At 52.1% G+C, this 27,201-nt stretch overlaps 1 protein-coding gene across 5 annotated transcripts; it reads right to left on the reverse strand.

Moving 5' to 3' along the window:
• Window positions 1–146: 146 nt before the first annotated feature.
• PYROXD2 (pyridine nucleotide-disulphide oxidoreductase domain 2) lies at window positions 147–27,167 on the reverse strand. Of its 5 annotated transcripts, none has more exons than XM_004427931.3 (16): window positions 25,121–27,167; window positions 20,863–20,882; window positions 18,210–18,303; window positions 18,055–18,128; window positions 15,098–15,253; window positions 12,708–12,861; window positions 10,886–10,947; window positions 10,718–10,815; window positions 8,497–8,638; window positions 7,960–8,094; window positions 6,580–6,652; window positions 5,832–5,988; window positions 3,562–3,716; window positions 2,732–2,838; window positions 1,115–1,235; window positions 147–313 (listed from the first exon to the last, which is right to left on the reverse strand). In XM_004427931.3, exons 1-16 carry the CDS (start codon window positions 25,245–25,247, stop codon window positions 243–245), a joined length of 1,746 nt encoding a protein of 581 aa, XP_004427988.1. In that variant the 5' UTR covers window positions 25,248–27,167; the 3' UTR covers window positions 147–242. The 5 variants fall into 5 exon arrangements, with proteins under 5 accessions (XP_004427988.1, XP_087288544.1, XP_087288542.1 ...); XM_087432418.1 differs by having other exon boundaries at window positions 5,832–6,024; XM_087432416.1 differs by having other exon boundaries at window positions 18,210–20,882; window positions 25,121–25,199.
• Between the last annotated feature and the right edge of the window lie 34 nt (window positions 27,168–27,201).

The following is a 27,201-nucleotide window of genomic DNA, read 5'->3' on the forward strand; positions in this document are numbered from 1 at the left end:
TACTAATATATGGAAAAAATGCAAACTATATAAAATATTGTTTTGAATAAAACAAAATCAGTTCATTCCTGAAGTCATGGGCACAAGGTTAACTATTACCGCATGCATCATGTACGTTTCTTCTAAAATAGCGGCTGGAGCTTGAGGACATCTGCCTCCAGCCACAGCCTGGGAAGTTGACCCAATGGGGACTTAAAATTGCAAAGGTGAATTCTTCTTCCTGGGTCAGAGGTGGTTCAGGGTCACATGCTCTTGAGGTCCCTGAAGACCATGTGGGCTGCATTGCGTCCAGCGGCTCCCATGACACCTCCTCCTGGAAGGGAATCTCCCGTGAACCAAAGCTGTACTCAAACCCCCCGCCCCGGGAGTGGGCAGGGCCAGGGCCCACAGAGGAGCCAGCGACAAAGCAGAGCAGGGATTCTTGAAGGGTGGTGCTAGGGCCCTGGGCGTCGGAACCACCTGGGACAACTATGAAGACAGATGCTGGGCTCCCCTCCAGGCCTCCTGCATCAGAGCGCCAGGGAGAGGGCCGGGCGCATGGTCTGAGCAGGTGCCCCCCCCTCAGTCTGAGAGCCAGGGTGCTGGCTGGCGAGACTCAGCACGTGAAGCTAAAACACGAGACTAAGGGAGAGGGGCAAGATGTGGAAGTCCAGACCCTTTCTGGGAGGCTGGGGCCCACAGAGCTCAGAGAAAGTGTCAATACGACATGGCAGCCTGGGCGAGGTCAGCGAGGCCTGGAATAGGCACAGGGAAGCATTTTAATATTGAGAAACTCAACTTGATAGATCCTCAGTGGTCTAAAATACAGAGGGGGAATTTAGGGACAGGGGTCTCTCACAACACAAAACTGGAATTTGGAGAGATGCCTCTGGGACGTATCCTCAAACCTCAGCGGGGAGGTGTGAGCGGCCCCGAGGGCTGTGGCCGGCCTGGCAGAGGCCGCCACTGTTTGTTTACCCGTGCACATGGGTGGCCTGTTCTCGTGGGATCTCCACGCTCCTCTCCCTCTCTCCCTGCCTCCCCCATCGTTTATCCTCTTCCCCTGTCTGCCAGCCTCTGATGTCCAGCCAGCTCTCACAGCCCACACCGTGTACTGGGACCGAAGGTCACTCACCAGGATGGGCCCCACTTCCGCAGAGATACAGGCCCCGGAGAGGGCAGCGGTAGCTGGAGTGCAGGGGCACGGGGCGGGCGAAGTAGAGCTGGTCCAGGACCATGGCGCAGTGGAAGATGTTCTGCGGGAGGCAGGGCCACAGTCGTTAATGTAGGAGCGCTCGGGTCTTGACTGCTTTTGCGGGTTTCTCCCCATCCCCTGTTCTCTGAGGAAGGTTCTTCTCCTTCCAGGATGTTTTCTTGGGTTCTTATGGTGCAGAAAGGGGAGGGGAAGAGAGAGTAGGTGCATGTGCTGGGGCTGGGGGTGAAGTTTTCTAGAGGCATTTTTTCAGGCAGAAAGAAGGGTAGGGAGCATCTTCAGAGTGTGAGGAAATGGAATGGAAAGCAAAGGGAGATTTGAAAGGTTTTGCTGTGGACTATGAATCTCCTTCACTCTGTTTGAAAAATTGAGGAATGTGACTTATTTTGCCTGCTGGCACATGTTTATTTGGCCAAGACACCCATCTGAGCCTGGGCCCTAGGAGTCCAAGCTCCAGCAGAATCCTAGTAAACGGCAGACAAGGGGCACTGGGACCCGAGCTCGGTTCTGCTCCACTGGCCTGGGTCAGACCAGCCGAGGAGGGAGGCGTGTGGGATGGGGGGAGGTCAGAGTGACAAGAAGACCAGCATCTGCTGGCAGTGACCACAGGGATGTCCTTCCTGCTGCCCCTTCAACATGTCCCAAACTGAGCTCATCCTCCTCCTTCAAGTCTGCTCCTCTCCCGTCTTCCCTGCCTCAGTGGATGACACCACCTCCCTCTCCTCCGCCTCCAGGCGGGATCCTTCACATCACCTCCACCCTGACCTCTGCACGCACACTGCTTCCAAGACTTCTCAATTCTGCCCGCCCCACGCCTTCTGCATCCCTCCACCCCTTTCCCTGCGTGCTGCCTGGCCTCCTTCACTCTACATCTGGACCAGCGCTGTCCAATAAAATGTAACGGGAGCCACACGTGTAATTTTAGATTTTCCAGTCACCACATTAAAAATTCAAAAGGAACTGGTGAAATTATTGTCCATGATATATTTTATTTAACCCAAGAGATCCAAAATGTGATCATTTCAACATGTGATCAATATAAAATTAAGGAGACATTTTACTTTTTTTTCGTACGAAGCCTTTGCAGTCTGGTGTGCGTTTCACATCTGCAGCACATCACATGTCGGCCTAGCCACAGGCAAGTGATCAATAGCCACATGAGGCTAGTGGCTGCCATGTTGGGCCTGGCCTCCTAACCAGTCCCCCTGCCCCCAGGCTCAGTGAGTGTGTGATATTGAAGGGAAGTCCGGGGACGTGCTGCCATAAGGAGGGGAGCACCCTCTGAAGGAAGCCAGATGGGAGAGGCTGACCCGGACGTCCAGGTAGAAGGGCCACAGTCCTGGTGACCTTCTCAGCAGCCCGTGTGTGTCTCCTCACTCCTCCCCCACTCCCTAGAGCTGACCATTTTCTGTCCCCTCTCCGCCGTGGTCTCGGCCACTGTCCTCCCTCCCCGATGAAGGCTGGGTGTGGAGGGCACAGGCCAGGGAGTGGGGGTGCAGGCAGAAGAATGGGAAGAGGGACCCCCAGGCGTGTACTCACCCCGCCAGGAAGCCCAAAGATTCTCTCCAGGTCAGGCGGAGTGAGGATGTCTCTGCCCACCACGGAGCTCTTGAAGCTGGGGGCGTAGGCCTCGAGGCAATCGAACACTGGGTGCCGAACAGCAGGAAAGGAGACGGTGTTGGGAGGAAGGAGAAGAGGCGTTATGATGGTGCAACTTGGCAAATTTACTAAAATTCATTAAATGTACACTTAAAATGGATTTATTTTATCATATGCAAATTATATCTCAAGCAAAAAACAAAAACAGTCCACAGGCAAATAAATAATTCAGTACAAAGGCCTATGGGCCTCAGGCTAGTCCAACCCCCAACTCTTTCCCATCTCCTTACCCCAACCCTAAACACCAAGTTGCTTCTCTCCCCTTGAATATGTAAAGCTTTCTTCACCTTGTTGCTTTGCTCAAGTTGTTTCTTTTGATGGAATGCCCTTTATTCCTGGCCAACTCCTATTCATTCCTTTAAAACCCAGTTCAAATATCCCTTCCTTTGGAAAGCTCTCCCTGTCTCTGGCTCACTGCTTTCTCCTTTGGCTCACACGGTATGTTGTACTGTGAGATTGCCTTCTTTATTAGTCTCCCCCACTGGACTGCGAGCACCTTGAGGGCAGGAACTGTGTCTTTTTGTCTTTCTTAGCCCAGTGCCTGAGCCCAACACAGGATTCACGGTGTTGACTTGGGTTCCCTTGTGTTGACTTCTCTCCCTTTGGGACAGAACTTGCAGGTGTTAATTCTGAACGAGGCAGTCGGGAAGGGAGGGGTCCATTCAGGCTGCACGGCCACTCTGGAGACAGGAGGGTCTGGCCCTCTTTACCTCTGTCTGCATAGGCGTTCCGCTCCTGCTGGTCCCAGACCTTGCCTCCAGCCAGGGTGTAGGGAGTGTACTGAGTGAAGAGGGAGATGACATGGCAGCCGGGGGGAGCCAGGGTGGGGTCCAGCGAGGAAGGGATGCAGAGCTCAATCACAGGCCTGCCACACAGGGAGGAGAGAGGGTCAGGTCTGAAGAGCAGCAGCTGCCCGAGGGAAGGGCCTGGGAGCCGCTCCGAGATGCTGACATCTCAAAAGGAAGGCCTGGGATGAGAGGACGCCAAGGCCGGGCAGATTATCTCTGCAAGGCCACGGTGGCTGTTTGCCTGCATGGGCTCAGTGATCACTAGGACGGTCCAGGCCACCCCTGGGGAGCTCCCCCAGCCCCTCTGAATGCGTGGCCTGTCCCTGCCTTCCCCCACCACACAGGCTGCCCTCTAACCAGGGGCTCAAATGTCTCCAGGGTCCAGACAACACGAATGAGCGAAGGGGCCAGGCCTGAGAGCAGGAGCTCAGGCGGCCAGATTTCAACCCCGCTCACCCGGCCTGATTCCCTTTTCCTGGGCAGGCCGAGCACAACAGAGCTGCTGGGGCTGCCTGACACCCAACAGAACTGCAAACTGTTTCCTGCCCCTCCCCCCACCCTTGCCTGCAACACCTGTTCTACTTGGAGCACATTTTTCCTCCTATCTCCAAATACGCCCATCCTTCGAGGCCAAGTGGAATGCCCCTTCTCCCTGCATCCCCCACTTGCAGTTTCCCCTGAACTTGGACATCCACTAAGCATTTCAAACGTCACTTGACCAACCCGAATGCCAGGTGTCCCCTAAACCCTGTTCCTCCTACACACCATCTTCCCTGTTCAATAAAGGGAAGCACCATCTTCCAGCGGCTCCTCCTTTTTGCTCACACCCCACTTCCCATCCAAGTATCCCGCCACTTCTCCTCGCTTCTGCTGCCCCACCCGGGTCCAAGCCACTGTCCTCCCTCCCTTGGACTCTGCAAGAGTAACCAATTACCACAGGTGCCCTTTTTCTCCACACAGTGGCCAGAGTGGCCCTTCTAAAATATAAGTCAGGCTCTGCACAAACTTTCCTGGAGTAAGGGCCAGGAGCCATCGACAAGGCCCGGCAGGATGTAGCAGCTGCAGCTTGGATGCCACTTCCCACCCTTCGCTCCCAAGTTCTCTTTCTCCAGTCACTCTGGCCTCATCCCTGTGCCTCCAACACAGCAGCACACTCCTACCCCAGGGCCTTTGCACCTGACTTTCCCTCTGTCTGGATGTTCTTCCTCAGATACCCACAAGACCTATATTCTTGCTTCCTTTGGGTCTCTGCTCAAACGTCACATTATCAGAGAGGCCTTTCCTGACCTCCTTATAGACTGGCAAACCCTCCCTTCCCCTGACCTATTCTTCTGCATGCCCTCAGTGCACATTTGTTGACTGTCTTATCTCCCAACATAGAAGGGCAGTGACCTGAGGGTAGAGGCCGTGTTGACTTTGCTTGCTGCTCTGTGCCCAGGTCCCTGAGCTAAGCCTGACCCAGACTTGGGCCCCAAAATATTTATGAAAGGATAAGCGGACTTTACCCTCTACCCTTCTCTCAGGGCACACAGCCTCTTCACCTCACGCTATAAACATTTGTGTGCCTGTCCTGTGACAAGCTTTTGTCTGTTTCATGCCCTGCCGACTCCCAATTCCCTCATCTTGTACCTAAGACAGAGCCAGGCACAGAATAGGTTTTCAACATGTCTTGGTGGACAGCTGACAGTATGGAAAGATGCTTGTTCCTGTAACCTCCCTGCCTGTTCCCAGAAGGATGGAGATACAGCTGCAGTGGCAGGTGGGAAATGCTTTTAGGAGTTTTGCATGAAGGCAGCTTATCAGAGATAAGAATAAGAATACGGAATGAGGTGACGGTGTGCCCTCTGATGGGCTATGGGAGCTGAGAAACTCCTGTTCTCTCCCAGGAAGCATTTTCTCCAGTTCTTCCCAAATCCCAGCGTGTTCTCCCTGCGGTCCTCTGCCCCTTCTGCTAACCTGTGACATGTGCCCAATGTATCCTGCTCTTCACGCCTTCCCTGCCCTGGCCCACAGAGTCCTTGCTGGGGTGCACTTTCTATCCTTAGAACTTTGGGACAGATTTAGGCAGATCCTAAGTCACCGTGAATGTTTGACCTCAGGAGGCAGAGGCAGTCCCATGTCTGGACAGTCACCCCCACCCCCTGGCCATGTGTAAGAATATCCCAGGGACACCAAGCCCAGGGTCCACTCACCTGCGGGAAGGCAGGCCACCCATGGCATCTTCAAAGGCCTGATGGAGGAGGAGGGTGTTTTCACAGTTCAGGTGGATGGAGCACTGGTGATGGGGCAGCGGCTGGCCGCTGGGAGCATTGGGGGCTGCCAGGAAGTCAGGCAGCCTGTCCACAGCCACTGAGGGACCAAAGAGGAGGGTCAGGGTCCAAAGGCCTGTGTCCTCAGCCCCCCAGGATCCTCTTTCTCTACCCATCGCCCTGCTCACCCAAGTGGTGGACTGGGAAGAAAAACTATGAGAAAGTGTTCCACCTTCAAGTCGGGGGGAGGCTGGAGGTCAGGGAGTAGATATGATGACGTAGGCCAGGTTTTCCCAGATTTGGAGATTTCTCACTCGCATAATGTCAAAAGAGCTCTGCAGTCTGGGGTGTCTCTTACCATTGATCTTGGTAACAGGGGACTGGGTGTCTCTTACCATTGATCTTGGTAACAGGGGACTGGGTGTCTCTTACCATTGATCTTGGTAACAGGGGACTGGGTGTCTCTTACCATTGATCTTGGTAACAGGGGACTGGGTGTCTCTTACCATTGATCTTGGTAACAGGGGACTGGGTGTCTCTTACCATTGATCTTGGTAACAGGGGACTGGGTGTCTCTTACCATTGATCTTGGTAACAGGGGACTGGGTGTCTCTTACCATTGATCTTGGTAACAGGGGACTGGGTGTCTCTTACCATTGATCTTGGTAACAGGGGACTGGGTGTCTCTTACCATTGATCTTGGTAACAGGGGACTGGGTGTCTAGCTGGGAGATTCTTTGCACGAACTCCTCAGGAAGCCACTCCTGCAAGAAGGTTCCATGAAAGGCCTGGGGATGGCCCAAGGGAGCTGCCTTCTTCCTTTGCTCAGATTGGTCCCTCAACCTCTACCACCAGAAATCCTCTCCATCCTTCAGAGCTCAGCCAAACCACCTCCTCTATGAAGCCCTCCTGGACCCCCACCTGCTCAGCACTAACCACTTCTTCTTCTGTCCTCTGCCAGCTGTCCTGACTGTAAATGGCCCACATCAACTCCTGTTCAGATATGGCCAGTGGGCTGCAGGCCTTGTTTCTCTCTGGTCTGTAAGCTCTTGGAAGTCTTGATGATCTCAGAATTGCCTTAACAAGATGCTTTTGAATTGATGTTTGTTGAATTTTATTAGCAGAATCACTCAGAAAAAGTGGTGCTTGTCCCCAAGAATAATCCCAAGAGTGGTTGGGAGATCCATGCTCACAAACATATTATCATATCTTCTGTGGACAAGGTAGGTGTGGACAATCGCAACAACTGCCCCAAATCCTCATCCCTCCCTGTATGCACGCCCCCTTGTAACGCCCTCCCACTGTGACTCTGGGCTTGACCATAAGACAAGGCCAATGTAAGGAAATAGGATGCAAACAGAAGCCTGAAAAGCCCTTGCATGATTGAGTTTGCTCACTTCTGCCCTCTGCCAGACTCTGAGAACATGCCTGGACTATGGTGCTAGAAGACGAAAGACACATGGAACAAAGCTGAGTCACCCTGGTCATTCTGGCAGAAACCGTCCTGGACTAGCCACAGACAGCAATCCCCGGGCGTGTGAGCAAGGCCAGCCAAGATCAGCAGGGCCCACTGTTGACCCACAGCTGATGGAAGATGCATGAGTGAGCCCAGATCAGCTGAACTCAGCCAAGATCAACTGAATTCTCCAGCTCTGTGTGCTTCTTGGTATATGCCCAGGGGCTGTGTGATTGGTTGTTACGCAGCATTAACATGGCTACAGATCATTGACACAGACAGTGGAATTAGAGTTGGTCAAAGGGAGAAGTCAGGATAGGAGGAAAGTTGTAGAAATAACTCTGGGTGGAAAGTCAGACTGGGTTCTAACTCCGGCTCTGCCAATTGCCAGCTTCATGGCCCAGGTTTCCTCACCTCTCTGGACCTTTCTCCTCACCTGTGAGGCCTCTTCCCTGTTGCTACCTGCCCGTTGGGTAAGGGAGAGAAGAACTGGCTTCCTCAAATGTGGAGAGACCTGGTGCTTGCATCTCCCACCCTGACGCAGTCCTGGCTCCCTCGATCCCCCCATGTCCAACCCGTCTAGGCAGACATCTCACCTCACCCCAAAGGCCTCACCTGGGGCGTCAGCTTCAGGAAGGTGATCTGCGGTGACGCGTTGGACAGCACCACTCTGCTCCTCACCTCGGAGCCATCTTGTAGCACGACTCCTTGCACATGCCCTCCACTGCTCACCTGCACCTTGGCCACTGTCTAGAGCCACCGGAATGAGCCCCAGAAACCCCCAGGAAGGGAAATGCAGGCTGGACCTCGGAGGATTTCCAGTGTCTGTGCTGCTCCTAGGCACTCGCAGCTTCCTCATCCCGAATCCACCCTGCCCAGCTCTGCAGCTCCTCGGTGAAGCCTTAGCCTACCCTCTCCAATGCGAAGACCCGGCCTAAATGTGGGTTAGGGGCTGTGAATTCAAAGGGGGCGGGCAGAGAACTGGAACTTGGTTGATAGCTGCTTATCCACTAACAGGCTGCATAACCCAAGGCCCTTGATTTGGAGCCCCGTCTTGTCCATCAGTAAAACGAGGGACCTTCCGAATCTGAGATTTTGTTCATCCTGGGATCCTTGCCAATAATCAGGGTAAGGGGTAGAGGGGCCGTTCACCTTTTCAGTGAAGATACTTGCTCCATGCGCAGTGGCTGAGCTTGCGATGGCATCAGAGAGGGCGCCCATGCCACCCTGGACGTAGCCCCAGGCTCCCTGCATCTCCTCCAGGCCCCCCATCACATGATGTAGCAGCACGTACCTGAGGACAGACCATCAGAATCGCGGCTGGAGGTTGGCTTTCATCTCCCCAGAGTTCCAGGCGGAAATACTCCTTTCCGTCTTGTACCTTCAGCCTCTCCCTGCCCCCATCCAGCCCTGTTTCACTAGCCTTCCAAGGAGCTCTAGGCTGTCGTAAGAGCCCTTTGCTGCCCCCAGTCCACATTCTCTCCCTGTGCAAATGTTGTCTGCGTGCAGACCTTAGTTCCAACGATGTAGCCAGCTCTATCCTGAGCTCCAGCCCATATGTCTCACTACCCACAGACATCTCCATCTGGATGGGTTTTGGGCAGTCACCTTAAACCCATCCCGTTTTCCCCACTCGCCAACCTGTTTCTCCTCAATCTTCCCCATCCCGGTGATGGCACCTTCAGTTTCCAACAGAACCCTGGGTGTCAGTCTTGACTCCTACTAGTCCCTCACCACCTACATCCAATCAAGCGCTGTCAACTCTGCCTCCTAAAGAGCTTTCCAATGGCCCTGCTCCCTGCTGCCTCTCCCCTGGCCCAGGCCACTCTTCTCTTCCTTAAACCGCTGCAGTAACACCCTCCTAATTGGACTACCTTCTCCCACTCTTTCTTCCTTGCAGACCTTTCTCCACACAGAACCTGGAGCCCGATCTCAAAACCGGGCTATGCTCCTGTCACTTCTCTCCTTTCAAACCTTCACTGGCTCCTCATTGCTCTTAGGGTGATGGCCAGTCTCTGAAAATGGCCTCCAGGGCTCCTGCCTGCTCATCAGCCTCATCCCTCACCAAGATCCCCCTCGCATCCCACACTCCTACCAAACTGGCCCTCTTTCAGTTCCTTGAATGGACCACATGGTCCATTCTCAGCTCCCAGCATTTGCACATACTGTTCCAGCAGCCTAGAACCCCCTTCCTCCCTCATCTTTTGTTTTGCTAATTTCTCCTGCCCTTAGAGTCTCAGATTAAACATCTCTTCCTTGTGGAGGGCTTCTCTGACCCTGGACCCACTTGTTTCTCTGCTGTATTTCCCCTATCATCACACTCCCAGGCTCCATTATCATTACTTGCTCTGTGTCTGCCTCTCCCATTAGGATTTCAGCTCTGTTCACTGCTGTATCCCCAGCACCCAGCCCAGGCGGGTGCTCCATCAATACTTATTGAAAGAATTAATGAAGAAACAAATTACTTAAAGGCACATTTCACAAACTGGGCAGTAGCTAAGCCTCCCAGAGACCCATAGGGAAAAGGATGCGAGGCCCCAGCTGGAAGATTCAAATTGGCTGGTTGATCACAGAGCTTGGCCAAGGTGTGGCAATTGCTGCCAAGCCCCCTTTTCCATGGCCCTGGGGAAGTGGGGGCTGGCTTAATGTGTGTTGAAAAATCACTTTCAAGGGGTGCTCTTATCCCTTGAGAGAAAAGCCACATCGACAGCCTCTAGGTGCATCTCCTGGTGCACTGGAAATGGCCCAACACTTGGCAGCATCCTCTATCCCAACACACACACATGCACACACACCCCTCCATTCCTGCTCCTACAGGGGCTCATTAAGTCATATCACAACTGCAGACTCCACTGTGTCTGCCTGCCCCCTCTCCGATCAGGCAGCTTCCCACCCATACAAAGGTGTCTGTGTGTGAGCGAGTCCTGGAACCTAGGGAAAGACTAGTGGGAGGGGGAGGGGCAATGAGGCTTCCTGGGAGGGAAAGAGATAGAAAGAGAAGCGAGCAAGTGAGAGAAGAGGAGAAAGAAAGTGGGAAGAAGACATTCATGTTGAGGTACCAGTGGGAGGTGGGAGAGAGGCTTTTCTTACTGAAGAGTAGAGAGTAGTGACCAAGAAGGAAGATTTGGGAGAGTCAGGCATCTTGGGCTGGAAATCAGCTCTGCCACTTACTAGCTATGTGACTTTGGGCAAGATGCTTCCCTTCTCTGAACCACAGCTCTCAGATGTTGCTTTGAGGGTTAAATGAACGTGTATGAAGTTCCTGGCTTCACGTTTGGCTCCTGGGGGAGCTCAGTGAATGACAATTGTTGGTATGACTCTCGTCGGGGAATTCGCCCCACTCCTGCTGCCCCACCTCGCCTCCCACACTCACCCACTCCCCGGAGTGTGGGGACTTGCCATGGCGCCAATCACAGCATCTGTTGCCAGAGTGGCTTTTAGAGGCTCCGACTCAAACCACTGATCCAGCACCTGGACAGAAAATCTCGGGAGGAGAGGCCCCTCATTGAGAGGTCCGGCCGGAGGCTGGGGAGGCCCTCACCTTGGTGATTGGAGCTGTGAGGACCTGGTAGCACTGGGGCAGCTGGGCCCCCAGGATGCGGCCTAAGAGAGAAGATCCACACAACATAAATTGAGACGGGGAAGAAGGAAAAACTCCCATCTGTAACACCCCTGCACCTGTTTATCTGTAAAATGGCAGTAATATTTCATATCCTCCAGGGATACTGTGAGGATTAAACGAGATATGTAAAGCATTTGCATGTCCATAGGCACTTAACACATTTTAACTGTTAGCATTATTTTGGAAAAATTTTAACTTGTATCTTATTCTCTTACTTTGAACTCCATAAAGCCTGTACCCTGGGACGTGGCCGGCTTGGCTAAGCCATTCCTCTGATGCTGATTCAGACTATCTCTGAGAGTAACTAGGCAGGAAGGCCTTGAGGGCAGGGACCATGATCTCTAGCCATTGTAGCCCCAGTGCCTAGTGTAGTGTCTGGCACACAGTGGTTACTCAATAAATGTTCACTACATGAATGTTTATTGCATGCTTATTGCACGAAGCTCTTTGGACTGGTAATCTGAGAGGCAACGTCTACTTTTGGCATTTGTGACACAGTCTAGTGGCTCTGATCCTTCCCCCCTCCCTGTATCCACACACTTTACCATGTAACTCTGCAGTGCCCCGCCCCCCCCCCCAGGTGGGTTGACCTGCCCTCTCCTTGATTCTGGACTCATCCACGTGATTGCTCGGCCATCGGAATGTCTGCAGATGTGATGCAATCAGAGGCCTGAAGGCCTGCGCATCTGGGCTTGCCCTCTGTGCTTCTGCCATTGATGAAGAAGGCCGTGCTTAGATGCTGCTGTTTCCAAGACCAGGATGAGAGGCACCTGGAGCAGAGCTGCCCCAGCTGATCTGCCCCAGTCACAAACACGTGTGAGACCAGACCAGATCAGCTGAGCCCCTCTGGGATCAGCTGAACCATGCAGATGAAATAAATGTTTATTTTTATACACCACTGGAGTTTTGTAGTTGTTTATTATGCAGCAATTTTGTGACCATAGCCAACTGATTCAGTATTTTTCTAGAATATAGCAGCTAAACTGGACTTTATACCCTAGAGGAGTGGTAGAAAATAATAGCATGCTTGGTGAAACTTCCCTTCTCAAAACCCATGGCAGACATCACTAATTGACCACAGAATGTTTTCTTGTTGAGCCCAAATCTAGCATCCTTCTTGTATGGGGGCATCTCTTCAGACTCTCTTGGCCCGTGCCTCTTATTCTAGCTATGGCCATGGTGACAAGCCCAGGCAGGCTTCCGTCAGCTTCACACAGTGCAACCTGACGGCATCTCACCTCAGACCTTAAGATGTCCCTCTTCATTTCTTCCCTGGGGCTTCTCTGCACCCTGACAGGATACTCACAGGAACCCACGTGGCACCCATGGATGCACAGCCCAGAAGTTAATGCCTTTGACCAATGGGGGACAGAACCCGATGGATAAATGTTCCCCCTTTCTTCTCTTGGGATTGGTCCTCATGTGCATTTCACAAGGCTTCTCAGAGGGTCCATGCAGGAGCCAGCACCTGTCACCCACGGTGGTGGCCAGCACAGTAACACCCTGGTACTGACTTGCCCTCCTTCCAGTTTTGCTGCTACTTTCTCTGGGATTACCCTTCTCAATGAACTGCTTGCACAGAAGCCTTTGTCTCAGGGCACGCCAGGCTAAGATCTTCTCACTAAAGTCCTCCAGGCAGCCCCTATGAATTGGAGGTTCAGGCTTATGTCTGATCATCAAGGAAATGGGCTCAACTACGTGGAGGCCCTCCCACACCCTGATGCCTGCACTTTGGACTCACCTGCCTGCAACAGGGGTTTGAGGGTGGAGAGCGACCTGAGCCTTTGTAGCAGGGAGCCCCGCAGGAGGGCCTCCATGTCCACGGGGGCTGCGTCCAGCAGAGGATCAATGGCTAATGCCAAGCGATTCATGAACGCCTCATATTTGGGAAAGGCCTGGAACAGAGCTCCGAGTCAAGGCCTCATTGCCTAGAATTCCCTGTGCTCTGCCCTCCATGCCGCCCTCGTGTGGCCTGCTGCATCTCAGCCCACCCTTGATGGCTCCTCAGGCCTCCTGCCCAGACGTGGCTCAGTGAGGCTGTGCTGAGTCACTCCCAGTTCAAGGTCTGTGTACAGATGTCAACATGAGGGGAGGTCAGAGAGCCTGGGCGGTAGGAGAGCCACCGGGCGGTGGCAGGGACAAGTGGTTAATGCTGGCTAAGACAAGTCGTCAGCCACAGAAAGCTGGCAAGTGTCTTAGGATGCGCTCTCTCGGATAAACCAAAAATTGCCTATAAGTTTCTTCCCTCTGTCCTGTCTTTCCATATATTACGGTAAAAGTAAGATCTCTTTCCCTGTATTCCAGCTCGCTGATTGTTCTTCCCAGGTCTGCAAATCTCCCACATCCTCTCGTCTTAAGCAGGAACAGAGAAACCTGCAGCCCTTCACCCCACAAGCTCCCACAACAGAATCCATTTCGACAGCCGGGTTAGGACACCCCCCCTTCACTGGAGGGCGACAGGAGCAGGATGGATGCCTGAGCCACTGGAGGCTCTAGCTTGAATCTCAGCCCAGAGCTTTGAATTTCTGGTTCATCTAGACTCATGGAGATAGCCATGGAATTTTAATAACAGTTACATAAAGAAAAGTTCCATGTTGAAGTACATTGGAGAGGTCTTGATAAAAATGAAGTTGAGCAGCTTTCTCTGGAGCAGGCCATTAATATGACAACGTGCAAAGACAAAACCAGAACTCGGGCTCCTTACTTTCCACAGTGGGATGTGGCCTCTGCCTCCTGCTCCTGTGGCCACTAGCATGCAAGGTCACAGCCACTGTCCTGTAGGCCCAGGGACCCGGCCTTGTCCTGAATCCTCTCCAGTGCACCTGAGACTATTAGGATTTGGAGAGGAGGGTGTAGGCAGTGGTCTCCAACCTGCTGCACAAAAGACTCATTTGAGAAACACTTTTAAAAATAAAGCAAAGGGCTGACCCCACGGTTTAGCCGTTAAGTGCGCGCGTTCCACTACTGGCAGCCCGGGTTTGGATCCTCGGCGTGCACCGAAGCACTGCTTGTCCGGCCATGCTGAGGCTGCATCCCAGATACAGCAACTAGACGGATGTGCAACTATGACATACAACTATCTACTGGGGCTTTGGGGAGAAAAAGGGGAAAAAAAAAAAGGTGGAGGATTGGCAATAGATGTTAGCTCAGGGCTGATGTTCCTCACAAAAAAAATAAAATAAAATAAAGCAAAGCTCCCAGGTGATGCTGATCATCGGCCAGGTTTGGAAACCACTGGTTGAGGGGATATGCTGTGTGTTCGTGGTTCTCTTGGTTTTACCCAACACTAGATTAACACAACCAAAAGCAACACACGTTGATCATAGTAACCTAGGTTCTTCCTATCAAAACGTCTCCGCCAAGACAGGAGTTAATGCTATGTCTTCAGCTTGTATCTAGGCTTGGTACAAAAAGTGTCCATTCAAAGAATCTGTTTACATCTGCAAAACCAATCACACCAGGCCCACTACATTCAATGACCCATCTAGATGAAACTACCCAACTATTTCCTTACAATGCAATCCCAAGAAAAAAATGTGCCTTCTCCATCAGATGTGTGTACTTCCTTTCACCAGATCTGCATGCCATTATGGACACATTCCTGCCTTGGGCTGCCAGAGGATTGATGCCAAATCAAATGAATGTTTATTACAACTCTCTTGTCCTAAATTCCTGATCCAGTTCATTCTATCCTTAATTATCTCTGATCCTTCCTTCATCCTTCTTTTTGGCCTTCATGTGCTTTAATACTGATAACCACCTAGAGTTCTGTCTGAAAGCAGTAGAGATAGAAAGTATATACAGTGTAAGTACATACCGGTAGACTCCCCTTTGAAATTCAGCAGGCATTGGTCACCTGAACAATGGCCTCAAACTGAACACTCACAGGTTTGAGGGTCTCCCGTGTCCCCTGGTCTTAATCACTGTCTTCCATTCCCTTCTCTTCCCAGCGCCCAAGATCAAAGACTAGCACAGACTGGAGCCCTCTAGGGCAGGTGTGGTGGCCTGTCCAAGCCCCTGTGGCCTTGGACAACATGCTCCAGGACAACTCCAACCAGGCCCATTTCCTCTCAGGAGCTGCCCCCTGGCTGGCGAGGGAGGAGGAGACCAGTTGCCGATCACTTTTCCTACCTGGGCATCCTTCCGTGAGAACTGGGCGATTTGCTTCTGGTTTTCTGCCATGTCTGTGCCCAGCAGAAGAGACCTGGGTGTCTTGCTCCCTACACCCTCTTCCAGCATCGGGGTGAAGGAGTGGGGGTTTCGAAGATGAAGCCTCAGCCCGTGTTTCTGCAGAACACAGACAGCACAGGTAACATTTGAAGGCATCTGCCCTTGACCAGTCTCCAAGTGTGCTTGTGACCATTTAGGCACCTGCATGCTGGTTCCCAAGGCATGTGGTCCTGGTTCCTATTTTTTTAATAGAAGTGTATAAAACATCCTCTTGCTCAGGCACCCTATGGCAGACCATACCATACCACACCATGCCATGTCACACCATACCGTACCATACCACACCACACCACACAACACCACACCACACTACCCTCTGCCAGGGACTGTGACAGGGTTTACAATGGTTACCTCACAACAACTCTATAAGTATGTCATCCTTATCATATAATTGCAACAACAGAGGCTCAGAGAAGTGCAATAACTTGTCCAAGGTCACCTTGGGAGGTGGATCCAGGTTTCAAAACCACATCTCTGGCTCTTGGCACTTGTCTACAACTGCCCCCACTTCAGAAATAAATAATTAAAATTTAGAAAGACACAATAAAGCAACGGTTATGTGAAAATCTATACTTACAAGGTAGATAAATTATTCACATCAAAAATTTTTATTTACTTTGCAGACTCATTTACTCCAGGGTCACTTTAAATGGAAGTTCCCTTGATGCATTTAAAATATGATTTGATTTACAAATATTTGACTAGCATGCAGAACTTTCCAAGAGCACATCTACTTCTTCAAAAGAGAGACAGATAAAACAGAAGGGGCCTGTGCTACCCCCACAAATAAAACGCACTGTTCCCGCTGGAGACTTCTTTCTTCTTAAACCACTTTATTGAGGTATGATTGACATATAAAAAGCTGTATGTATTTAATGTATGTAACTTGATGAATTTGGCCTCTAGAGACTTCTTTTCCCAGATACTCAGCCAGCTCCCTCACCTCTCTGAGGTCTCTGTTCACAGGTCACCGGAACAGCAAGGTCTCCCCGCCCCCAGCATCCCTGCCCCTCACCCTGTTCTATTTCTCTCTGAAGCACTTATCGCCACCTGGCTAATGACATAGTTTTCCCCCATCTCTCCCAGGTAGACTGTAAGCTCTGTGAGGTCAGGGGCATTGTCTCTTGCTCAGTGCTGTATCCCCAGCATCTAGACACAGTGCAGTCAATATGTATTCTGTTGACTGAATAAATGAATGCGACATGGCAGACAATCCTAGAGGACAGAAACGAGATCTGTGAGTAGAAGATTTAGGAAAGAAGATTTAAACCTTTCCAATAATTACAGCTGAATTTTCCCCAAACCAGAGACATTCCAGATGGCAGGAACATCACAGGTTGAGCATTCTGTGGAGGCCAGTCCAAACATTGGTAGGGGCTGGGGCTGGAAGACTTGCAGGGCCCTTTCTAACATGAAGATGGAAATTTCTTTGATTCCAAGCTAGAGGAACTTCCAGCCTGGTTCCTCTTGACATAGCGAACTCTTTATCACCCAGGGGGTACCCTTAGTTCCTCTTTTTCTCTCACCCTTTTCTCTCATCCCATCCATTGCCAAGTCTCACCAGCTCATCTCCAGAAGTTGTCCACATCTCTCCATCTCCACTGCTCCTCAGCCCAAGCCACTATCTTGTGAACCATGGCAGCAGCCACCTCCCTGAGACCATGTCTGCTTCTACCACAATCCACACCATCCAGCAGATGGACTGACCTTTTGTAAAGTCATAAATCCCATCACCCCCCTTCCTGATTAAACAGCTCTACTGGCTTCCCACTGCACTTGGGATAAATGCAGTCCCTTCAGCACAGTCTGCGAGACCCTGCCTCAGTCTGGTATGGACTGAAGAGCAGTGACCCATTCCCAGGGCATGGCTAGATTTCATCCAGTCCTGGCTGGTGATGGGCTCTTTCTTCTCTCTGTCTCTCTCTCTGTCTCTCTCTGTGTCTCTGTCTCTGAGGGGCTCAAGAATAATTTCTCTGGTGGGTTTCTATAGTTATCTAGTTCAGAGAACTCCTCTACATGAACCAGTTCGAGCAGTCAAAGAGCTGTGAACAATGGCTGAACGTCTTATTAATTCCTAACTTTCAACTTAGAGCAAAGTTGGTGCTAAAGTGCACGCAGCTTCTTGCACAGACGGCACAAAGGACCCTTTTCTCTGAGTGATGGGTGACAGAGGCACCAAGCGGGTAGAAGCTACGTGAGCTCCAGGAACGTGATGACTGAGTTTATGAAAGAGTCAGTGAGGGGTGAAAAGAATCTGAAGGGTGGGGGCAGAGTTGGGCAAGCCCGTGGACCGAGGTTACGCTGACTAAGAGAAGTCAACAAGCACAGACTGAGAGCTCTCAGGATCCCCTGAAAACAGCCCAGATGCCAAAAGAAGTGAAAGTCCCCGGGGTCCGACTTCCTGCTCAAGCCGCCAAGAAGGGAAACGGGATCTAAAGTTTAATGAGGGCTCATGTCCTAAGGCAGCTTTGCAAACTCAGAGGCCCAAGGGTTCAGGCAGGTTCCCTGCGAAGGCCAGACAAGACGCCAGGAAGTGACGGGGCAGGGTGGAGCTGGGGACCCGGTCCCATGTAAGGCACCGGCCAGAGCTGCACATAGGAACACAGGCCTGATGTTGACAAGGCTCGTTCTTCAAAAGAGGTCCGATTTTTATGTGAAACTTCCCGATTTTAAGACACGGGTGGGTTAGACAAGCCCATCTGGGGAAATGCACCAAGAAGACTGTGTTGGGTAGACAAACCCTCGGGTGGAAGAGAGACCTTAGGTGCAGGGAATCACTGTGGGCACGTGGTAGGAGCCTTCATCCCAGGGCAGGGAGATGGAAACCACCCCCACTGTTGGGCCATGGGGGACTCTACCTTCAGCTCCAGGTCGGTGTAAATCTGCGGCCTCAGCAGGCTGAGGAGGTAGGACGCTCGGGAGAACTTAAACCCTGAAACAGAATCAGATGACAACAGTCACCAGTGGTCACCAGCAGTCACCCCCTTTCGCCCCCCCACCTCTCAAGGCTCACCTGGGATGATCTCCTCGGTGACAGCTGCACCCCCGATCACGTGGCGTCTCTCGAAAACTGCCGTGTTCACCCCCAGTCTCTGCAGGTACGCCGCCTGGGGGCGCACACAGGGCCCTCCCTGTATCCCTGGGGGCTGATCTGCCATCTCAGGGTCCTCACTACAGGGCCAGCATGTGGCCCCTAGGCTCAGGTTGTTCCCGCCTCTGGGAATGCCATCCCCTTGCTTCCCCTGTAGATTCCCACTTTCCCAGATATCTTCTAAGATCTGACATGATTGCTCTTGCCCCTCCACTTCCCAGCCGAAGGCGGCCTTCCCTCCCGCAGGGCCTGGGTGCCTCTGTGAACTCATACTGCACCTGCCCAGCCCTGCCCAGGGCGCCTATCTCCTCCAGGCGGGGGCGGCCTCACCTCCCTCACAGCCCCGAGAGCAGCACAGGGAGCTTGCCTGTGAGTGCTGAGCCAGACGCCCAGGGTCTACTCCCCTCTCCCCCTGGTAGGGCAGCCTCAGTACCTGATCCATCTGGCCTCAGTTTCCTTGTGTGCAAAAATGGGGCTGATGATGATAATACCCACTTTGCCTGCTTCACAGGTGCTGTGAGGGTTCACTGAGCTGGTCCCTAAAAGGGGCTTACACTATCCCTGGCACACAGGACGTGCTCAATGAATGAAGCTATGATTACAGCACGGCTTTATTTGGGAGAACAAATGATGGAGGAGTTTTATTAAATTTTCTCTAGCATTTAGTGGGAAATCAATAAACATTTGTTGAATGGAACTAGTCCAGTCCTGAGTCTATGCTGGTCCCACCAGCACCACCAAGGTGACCATAGGGACGGTGTAATTCAGAAGTCAGACTTTTTAGAAAGTTCACTTGGCAACTGCTGTGTGCCAGACACTGCAGTGGACCATCTCATTCCATCCTCCCACCACGCCAGAGGGAGGCACTATGATTCCCCCCACTTCACAGATGAGGAAACTGGGGCTCAGTGAGGCAAACAGCTTGTCTCATGCTCATGCAGCTGATGAGTAGAGATGTGGGGAACTGAACCCAGATGGTCTGACCCAGGACCTATACTCCAGTCACATCCTAATGAGAAAAGAAAAAGAGCAGCCCCCAACATTCAGAAAATGGCCTGGCCCTCAAGGGTAAGCCGTGTTATTCTCCTGTGAGAATGACAACCTCGGACAAGGGGAGTCTGAGACCACGATAAAATGAGACAGAGCGAGCCCACTTCACGGTTTTGTCTAAGCACAGACAAAAACAAGGTCTCTGCCTGCCCACAAAATACCAAATGTCCTCTCTCTCTTGGTCAAGGTGAGCGACTGCTGCTTCTTTACCAATTACGGCTCTCCTCACACCAGTCCCCCTCCCTTCAGGTAAGATTTATCGAGATGCCCAGTCACAGGGTTGTCCCGCTTCCTGACTGCATCCAATCTAGACTTCCCTAGACTCTCCCCCAAATCCTCCAACCAAAGCCCGATCCCTAGAATAGGCACCTCCTGACACCCTTGTACCGACACCCCACGGTCCGCACGCTGTGCTCTCCCTGCTGCAGCAAGGCACCACCCCACTCCACCAACCACAGGGCTGGGCCTGAGTCTCTGAAGGGCACCGACACTATCCTCCCTTGGGCTGGAAACCTCCAGTAATAAGAGCCACCGTTTGTGTCAGGCTTTGTGTGGCAGGCCCTTGAAGCACATCATCTACTCCCTTCGCAGCAACTCGGTGAGGGTGGGCGTCTTTATTCTCATTTACTGTGGCTCAGAGAGCCTAAGCGACGCGCCTTAACCTTCACAGATGGAAAGCGGAAGAGCCGGGAGGTGAACCCGTGTTTATATTAATATAAAATGGAGGTTTTAAATTACTGGTCAGTTGAGATACATAATGTCGCCTGTAAAATGTTCAAGTAAAACTGATATGTCGGGGAAAGTATGAAGATTTAACACAAGTCTCATAGCGCCCCCACGTTGCTAAGTCCCTCTATACTGAGGTTCTAGAGCTGCCACTGCTTCAGGAAGATGTTCTGTGTTTGTCTTGTGACCTGAACAGCCTCTAGCACACGCTGTGGCCTCCTAGGGGTACACAGGCTCAGGTGTCAGAAGCACAGCCTTCGGGTAACCGTGGCTCGGCTCAGCCTGGGACAGAAGCCAGCTGTGTTGGGGGGGCCCTGCCTCCTCTCCTTCTTCACCGTCTCTAGGGTACACTTGGACTGTGTAGCTGCTGGGTGGCCCAGGTTGGTATGGGGCCCAGACCCAGCTGGGGAGCACAGGGCTCTGTACACAAGGACTGCTCATAATCCGGAGTCAGGGCCCCCCGCCCCAGTTACCTAATCCCCAGGCTCCAACATGTCTCCCAGCGTATGCCAGACACACGCTTTCCCACCTTCCCGTCATCTGGCTTCTTAAAGCTCCTGGACTCTCCCAAGGTCATGGGGGAAATCCACGTGTGTTAAGGGGAGGAGAGGAAAGGGAGTCCCTGCTATCCTCCCTAACTACCGCAGATGTCCATCAACCCAGCCACCGGCTGGCACCAGGGAGAGGGACTAGCCTCCTTCCTTCTCTCCCGTGGCCCTCATCCTGCCCGCTTCCTCACACGCCTGCTGAGAACCACGCGCCCAGGGCCGGTGAAGCGGGCAGAGGGGGAAGTACTCACAGCCACCAGCCCATTGTGTCCTGCAATGAGACGGGGAGAGGGGAGGAAACCAACACTGGTCAGTGGGCAGACACATTCCTTGACGAGTGTGGTCTTGGAGAGCAGCAGAAACTTGGGGGACTCTCCCACCTGTCCCTGGCTGTTGGAACAGCATCTAGCTCGATGCCATAAGACATCTGGTCTATGGGGAGTCAGAAAACCTGCGTTCTTGCCCTGGCTTGAAAACAGTCCTGTCACCCTGGCTTGGCCAGTGGCCCCACGCTGGAGAGAGGGGCAGGGAGAAATCCATGGTCATCAGACGAAAGCCATCGCACGAAGCCTTGCATCGCTGGGCTTCCCTCGCTGGGGATGAGCCGGTGACTGTCGAGCGCGCGTCACAGTGTCCTTGGCAGAGAAGAGAAGGGAAGTGTGGCTGGTACACTGAGGCTGGATGTCCTTGTCTAGTATGAAATCATTGGCCGTCAGGTGAGTGCTGGTCACGTGGACGGTTGCTGTCAGGCGTGGCCTGTTTTGCCCAAGTGTGGTTCACAATGGGCAAAAGCCTTTGCCCCAGAAGGCTTTACTCACATGGGTTTGTCTTTGTTAATCCCCAGTGCTCCCGAAATAAAATAGGAACAGTCCAAAAATAAAGTCAACACATACAGGTTCCGTGTGAGCTGGAGTAACCAGGCGTGCTTCAGGAGTGCCCGCTGACCGGGCAAATTCATCTGTCTTATGTATAAAGTTCTTCCCAAAAGTCCCAGGGTTAGGAGCCCTGAACTTGGCTTGGGATCCCATGTCCCACTGGGAGTGAGTGGCCCTCCAGCTTTGAGAAGTTTCAGGATCACCCGAGAACTCCTGCAAACGCTGATTCTCAGACCCCTCCTGAGTCTACTCAGCAGGCTGGGGGCGGGGACCTGGAACGGATTTCTCACCAGCTCCCAGGTCACTCTGAGGCAGGGCTCAGACCCACAAGCCGAGCTCACAGACCCTTGGCTTGAGCCGGCTTCCTTTTTCTTTACTCAGGACAAGGAGCAGCTGCTGCTGGAGAATCTTTTGTTCGGCAGAGAACAGGCCCCGGTCGTTTTCGGGGGAGGTGGGGCAGGCCTCATCTGGAACACTTGGCTCATGCTTCTCCTTGGTGATAGAAGGTCACTCTGAGTCTCCAAAGATGTCAGCAGATGACTATATTCTCTGGGTACCGACCTGAACCCAGTGTTGACTCAAATAAAACGCTCACCGTTAATTTGACAAACATCCATAAAGAGGAGGAAGCAATGACCCACATGAAGGATTTCTTCATGGCTGAGCTGACTTTATTTTAAATTCTCCACACAGAGACTCCCAGAATTTTAGAGGTCACTGAGCTAACTTCTCTTCCATTAAAGGAGTCTCTAAAATGGAGTTTTTCAAACCTCTTTGACCATGATCCACGGGGAGAAATGCCTTTTACACCATTTTCTGGCCCACACCCCACATATAAATGTATTTCACAGAAACAAAAGCTTCATGAACTAATATTAACTCTTAACATGTGATAAGCATGTGATGTATTTGATTATGTTTCATTTTTTAAAATGCTGGTTGACGTATTATTTTTACATATTTTTGAAATTTTTCATAAGATAGTTTAAAAATATGCTGATTGGACTCATACATGGATTGCAGCCTGCAGTTTGAAAAGCCCTGCTCTCAAATCCATACAACAGATGAAAGGCTGGCCGTCCTGGGCTCCCCCTGGCTTCCACTGTTTACCAGGACGCGGCCCTTGGAGAGTCATTTCAGCCGCCCTGAGCCTCAAGCTTCCTCGAGTGTAAACCAGAGAGGACGCTGGACCTAGCAGTGTCGCAGGGAGAACCACCAACATATATGGAAAGCACCTGAGCCCTAGCAGACCTGCAATAAATAGCTATTTGTCTTTTAATTAGTGCTGATCATAAATCTTGCAAAACTAATAAAGTCTTCCAGGCAACTGGGTCCAGTTCAGTCATCACATGTAAGCCCACAAATGCACAAACAGACTCAAATGACAAAGCCTGAGGATCCAACAGCTCAGGACCCCCCTTCCTCCACCATCCCCCCCATCCCCAGTCTTGAGCCCTCCTGTGGCTTCTGGTGACCTCCCCTTTCCCCTTGGAGGGGTCATAAGCTGCAGGCTCCTCTAATCCCCGGCCCTGACTCCGGGGATCCTTAGGCAGCAGGCACGCGGGGCTCTTGAGAGAAGCTGCTCTGCACTTAGGTTCTGGGACGTGTGGGCTGCAGCTGCCTGCGTCTGATCCACTCAAAGTGTCAGTTAGATGTGCTGACTTCTGAGAGTCATCTTCAGTCCTTGGAACCCTCATCACCAGATACAGGGCCCAGGAACTGCCTTTTAATAAGCTCCTGGGTCATGCTTTGGCATATTCAGTCCAATGACTAAAGCAGAGTCACCTTCAAGGTGGCTCCCAGGATGCAGAGATGAGACCCAGGGTCCATCCTCCTTGCCAGGAGACAGCAGGGTGGGCTGTCACCAGGAGCAGAAAGAGGCATGCGGCTTCTCTGAGGCCCAGAGGCCTGGGGCACTTCCATCTACCGAGCCCAGCCAGTGGGGCTGGAGCTGGCTTCCTCCAGCCTGGGAAGCTTGTGAGCTGGTTGTCGGACACAGACATTGTTAAAAATGAAATGATATCAACTTAGAATAAATAATATTAAAACTAAAAGTCATAAATACGCAAAACTTGTCACTGCCTGATTATTTTACTACATTTTACTATTACCTATGCTCTTGTGGCTGTAGTCCCCCATGGATCCGTATGGCAGCCATACTATGTAAGGATGCTCTGCTGCGTCTCGCTCCCAAATTCACATTCAGCAACGTCATGCTGGCAACTTGAAACAGGCCGCAGTGGGAGTATTCAAGCCATGGAATTCAGCAAACAGTACACATCAGAGCTTGATTTATTACTTTGTTGACTATTCGACTTAAGAAAGTGATGGAGAAAATGCTAATAATGCGGATTAAACCTAACAGCGTGTTGTGTCTGTTGCTGTTACACTGTGAATAGCACAAAAGTTGAGGAAATATTCTTCCAGTATTGGAAAAATATCTGATCAAGCAGTCATTCCCGTCATTGAAGAACGAGTGAAGTTTGGACATAAATCTTCGTTGTTTCACTTTTGTTCTGCTCTTCAAAGTAAATGAAAATATCCAACAACATTCCTTTTGGATCTATCCTCATCTGTCAATTGCGACCATATCTTGGCTACTGAGTTTGGCAAAAACCACAGAAATTCGATGAGAATCCATTGGCTACTTGGAATTTAGAGTATTGTTATTTTATTTGTAAAACTGTGTGCTATACTTCTTTTATTTCAGTATTTAGAATAAACTTACGTATGTGTATGTATATGCACACATTTTTCCCTGGAGAGGTGGCTGTTAACCATGACTGCTCCTAGTTCACACAAAAATGAAGAAATGCCAGAACAGGGATGCGGCTTTTGAGCTGGATGATGAGCATCTTCTTTCAGTCCCGTCACTGTCTCTCTGACAATGGACCGGCTGGACACAATGTCAACAGTTGAAATTCAGGCCCTCTGGGAGTGTGAATGGAAGGCAACTTGGTCCTGGCCCGCAGCCTCACATAATCACCCGGCAGATGGAGACTCGGCAGCCCGGGGGTCAGCGGCGTGTTCAGGACTACTGTGGCAGATTCCCCCCACGTGCCAGATTGCAAGGCAATGAGGCGCTGTCACCCTCGGCCGACGTGCAGTAGGATCTCTGTGACTTATTTCTCTTTTTTCCCAAATGCCCCTTACGATTTGTGATTCCCATTTCCTTTGGGGATGGGTGACCTTAGTGATGAGGGGATGGTAACCAGAACTCAGGGCACTTGGTGTTTGGATCTCACTGGTCTGTCATTCCAGGGTTCTTTCTTTCCAACCCTTATGTACCCTATGCTTTCCAAGGGTATGGTGGCAACTAGCTAATTTCACAGGAGATACATGGAAACCCCTGAGCTCACCTAGTCCTCCCTGTCATTCTAGATGAGAAGACCTAAGCCCAGAGAGGGCAAGAATCTGCTCCAGACCACACAGCAAGTCGATGGCAGAGCCAGTCCCAGAACCCCAGTGCCTGCTTGCAGACTGGTGGGCTTTCCACCACAGCCTCTGCTCTCGCCCCCACTCCTGGCCAGCCTGTGCTCAGGGTAGAAGGAAGGGAGGGGCTTTCGAAGGAGCCCTGCAGGCCTCTGAGCGGGGCTGCCCTCCCGCCCCTCAGTTCTGGCTCAGCCTGCTTTACCTGCTCCTATCACCACCGCGTCGTACTCAGGCTTCAGGCGTCCCCTCGCTTCCCAGTGAGCTCGTCTCCACCCTGGGCGGAGAGAGGCGCCCACGGCCCTGCCGAGACCTCCGCTGCTTACAGCCATTTCTGCCCAGTGCTAGGCCAGGAATTTGCTTACAATCAGCTTTTTGTGCTCCCCAGGCAGGGGGAGGAGCAGGAAGAAAGCAGGAAGAGAGGAGGAGCTGCGGTCCAGCGGCTGCACTTGGCTTTGGGCCACGAGTGAGTGATCAGAAGACACTGTGAGTGCACGTGGCCCCGAGTCTACATGGGGTGGAGTCTACACGGGGCGGAGTCTACACGGGGCGGAGTCTCTGGAGGTCACCTATTAACGGAGCAGAAGCTGTGCTGCCTCCGGAGAGTATTCCCAGAGCTGATAATTGTCTAGGGCTCCCACATGCCAGGCGCTGGGCTGACCACAGCCATGCAGCCTCTCACATAAGCCCCAGAAGCCCCATTTTACAGACGAGGGCACTGAGGCTCAGAGAAGGGGTGAGCGTGCGCAGTGTGTGTCGGTTCTGGTGGAGCCAGACAGGGTTCCAAAGGCCCCCTCCTCCCTGTGCTATCCTGCCTCTCGTTAAGGAATTAAACGTCCAGGACGTGCTGGGATGGGAATCCTGAGAGAGACACTCAGGTCAGACTGTCTCAACTCCCTGTCCTCCCTGCCCATAGCGTGGTGACTGCGCTACACCCACAGGACCAGGGAGGCGCGGGCCGAAGGTCTCCAGACCAACCCCTAGCATCGCATGCCCGCAGCCTCAGCAAAACTGCAGGATCGCCACATCTGTCACCGGGGCCCCAGAGAGCCTGCATTCTCTCCCCATCGCTTCAACACCATGTGCTCAACAGGCTGCTGAGAAGCTCCAAGGGCTTCTCTCTAATTACTGGGGTCCGCCTTTTTCTTTGGAAGCCTGGGCATTTCTCTTCTGTCGTTTGGCACCTTTCCCATTTTCCCAAGCTCCCATCTGTAAATATCTTCAGCTAGAGTGCTTTCTTGCTGTCCTCTGGCCTGTCTTGATTAGGAGCCCTTTGTTCTCCGCCCACTAGCCTGCAGGCCATCCCCCGGTAGGAAAAGAGCACCCTAGGAGCCAAGTGTCTGTCCTGCTCTGTCATCTGTCAGTGTTCTAGAAAGCCGCTTTCAGACACGCATCTCAGGGTCGGAAGAATATGTGAAGGTGCTTCTGAGTAAAGGGCTTCCTGAGGACACTGCTGCTCTCCAATCCGACACCCTCCACATGCCACAGAGGGTTCCTACCACGTGTGACTCTCTGCTAGAACTGACTCAGGATGTGCACCCAGTGTTGTCGCGATATTGAAAAACTAAGAGGACTGGTTAAACTAGACCTGTCACATCACACAGGTGCTAAAAATTAAGGGAAAATATTAGGTGACAAAGTGGGGATGTGGGATCCTAGACAGCAGTGGGCTTCTAGGCTTCATTTTTCCCCTTTGAGCTCTTCTCTATTTTCCACAATCAATGTTTTAAATTTCCATCTGTGAAGCCACATTGAGAAGGAACACCGTCCTGATCATCTCAGGTGACTCTGTCTCTCACTGCCACCTTCTGAGGACTTTAGCCCGAGGTGTGGTCCTAGGTCCTTCAGTACCTCTATCCCCGCTAAGCTGTTCCCTTAACAGGAAAGAACAGTCTCCTTCGCATGAATTTCAGCTCAGGACACAGAAGGCCTGGCCACCGGCTGCACGTCTGTGCATGAGGCCCGTGCTGCTCTGCTGCGCTGGGCACTGACTTCTGCCGCAGCACTTCTCTCCACCCCAGCAGTGGCCTCTGGACGCTGCCCACTCCCAGTCTCTGATGGTCCATTGTCCTTGTGTCCATTCTAGGGTGGGGACTTCTAGGTTAGAGGAGAGGGGCTGTGGCCCCCGGGCAGTGGTTCTCAATCCAGGGCACCCCAGCATCGCCTGGGAAGCTTTTAAAAACCTCAAAGTCTGGGATCCACTGGACCGAGTGACACGAATCTCTGGGGCAGGGCCTGGGCAGGAGAAGAGAACAGAGCAGGGCACAAAGGGCCAGGACTTCACAG

The sequence above is a fragment of the Ceratotherium simum genome, chromosome 6 (genome assembly GCF_057802395.1).
Source record: "Ceratotherium simum simum isolate JZ-2026a chromosome 6, ASM5780239v1, whole genome shotgun sequence".
In the NCBI taxonomy this organism is placed as follows: Eukaryota; Metazoa; Chordata; class Mammalia; order Perissodactyla; family Rhinocerotidae; genus Ceratotherium; species Ceratotherium simum.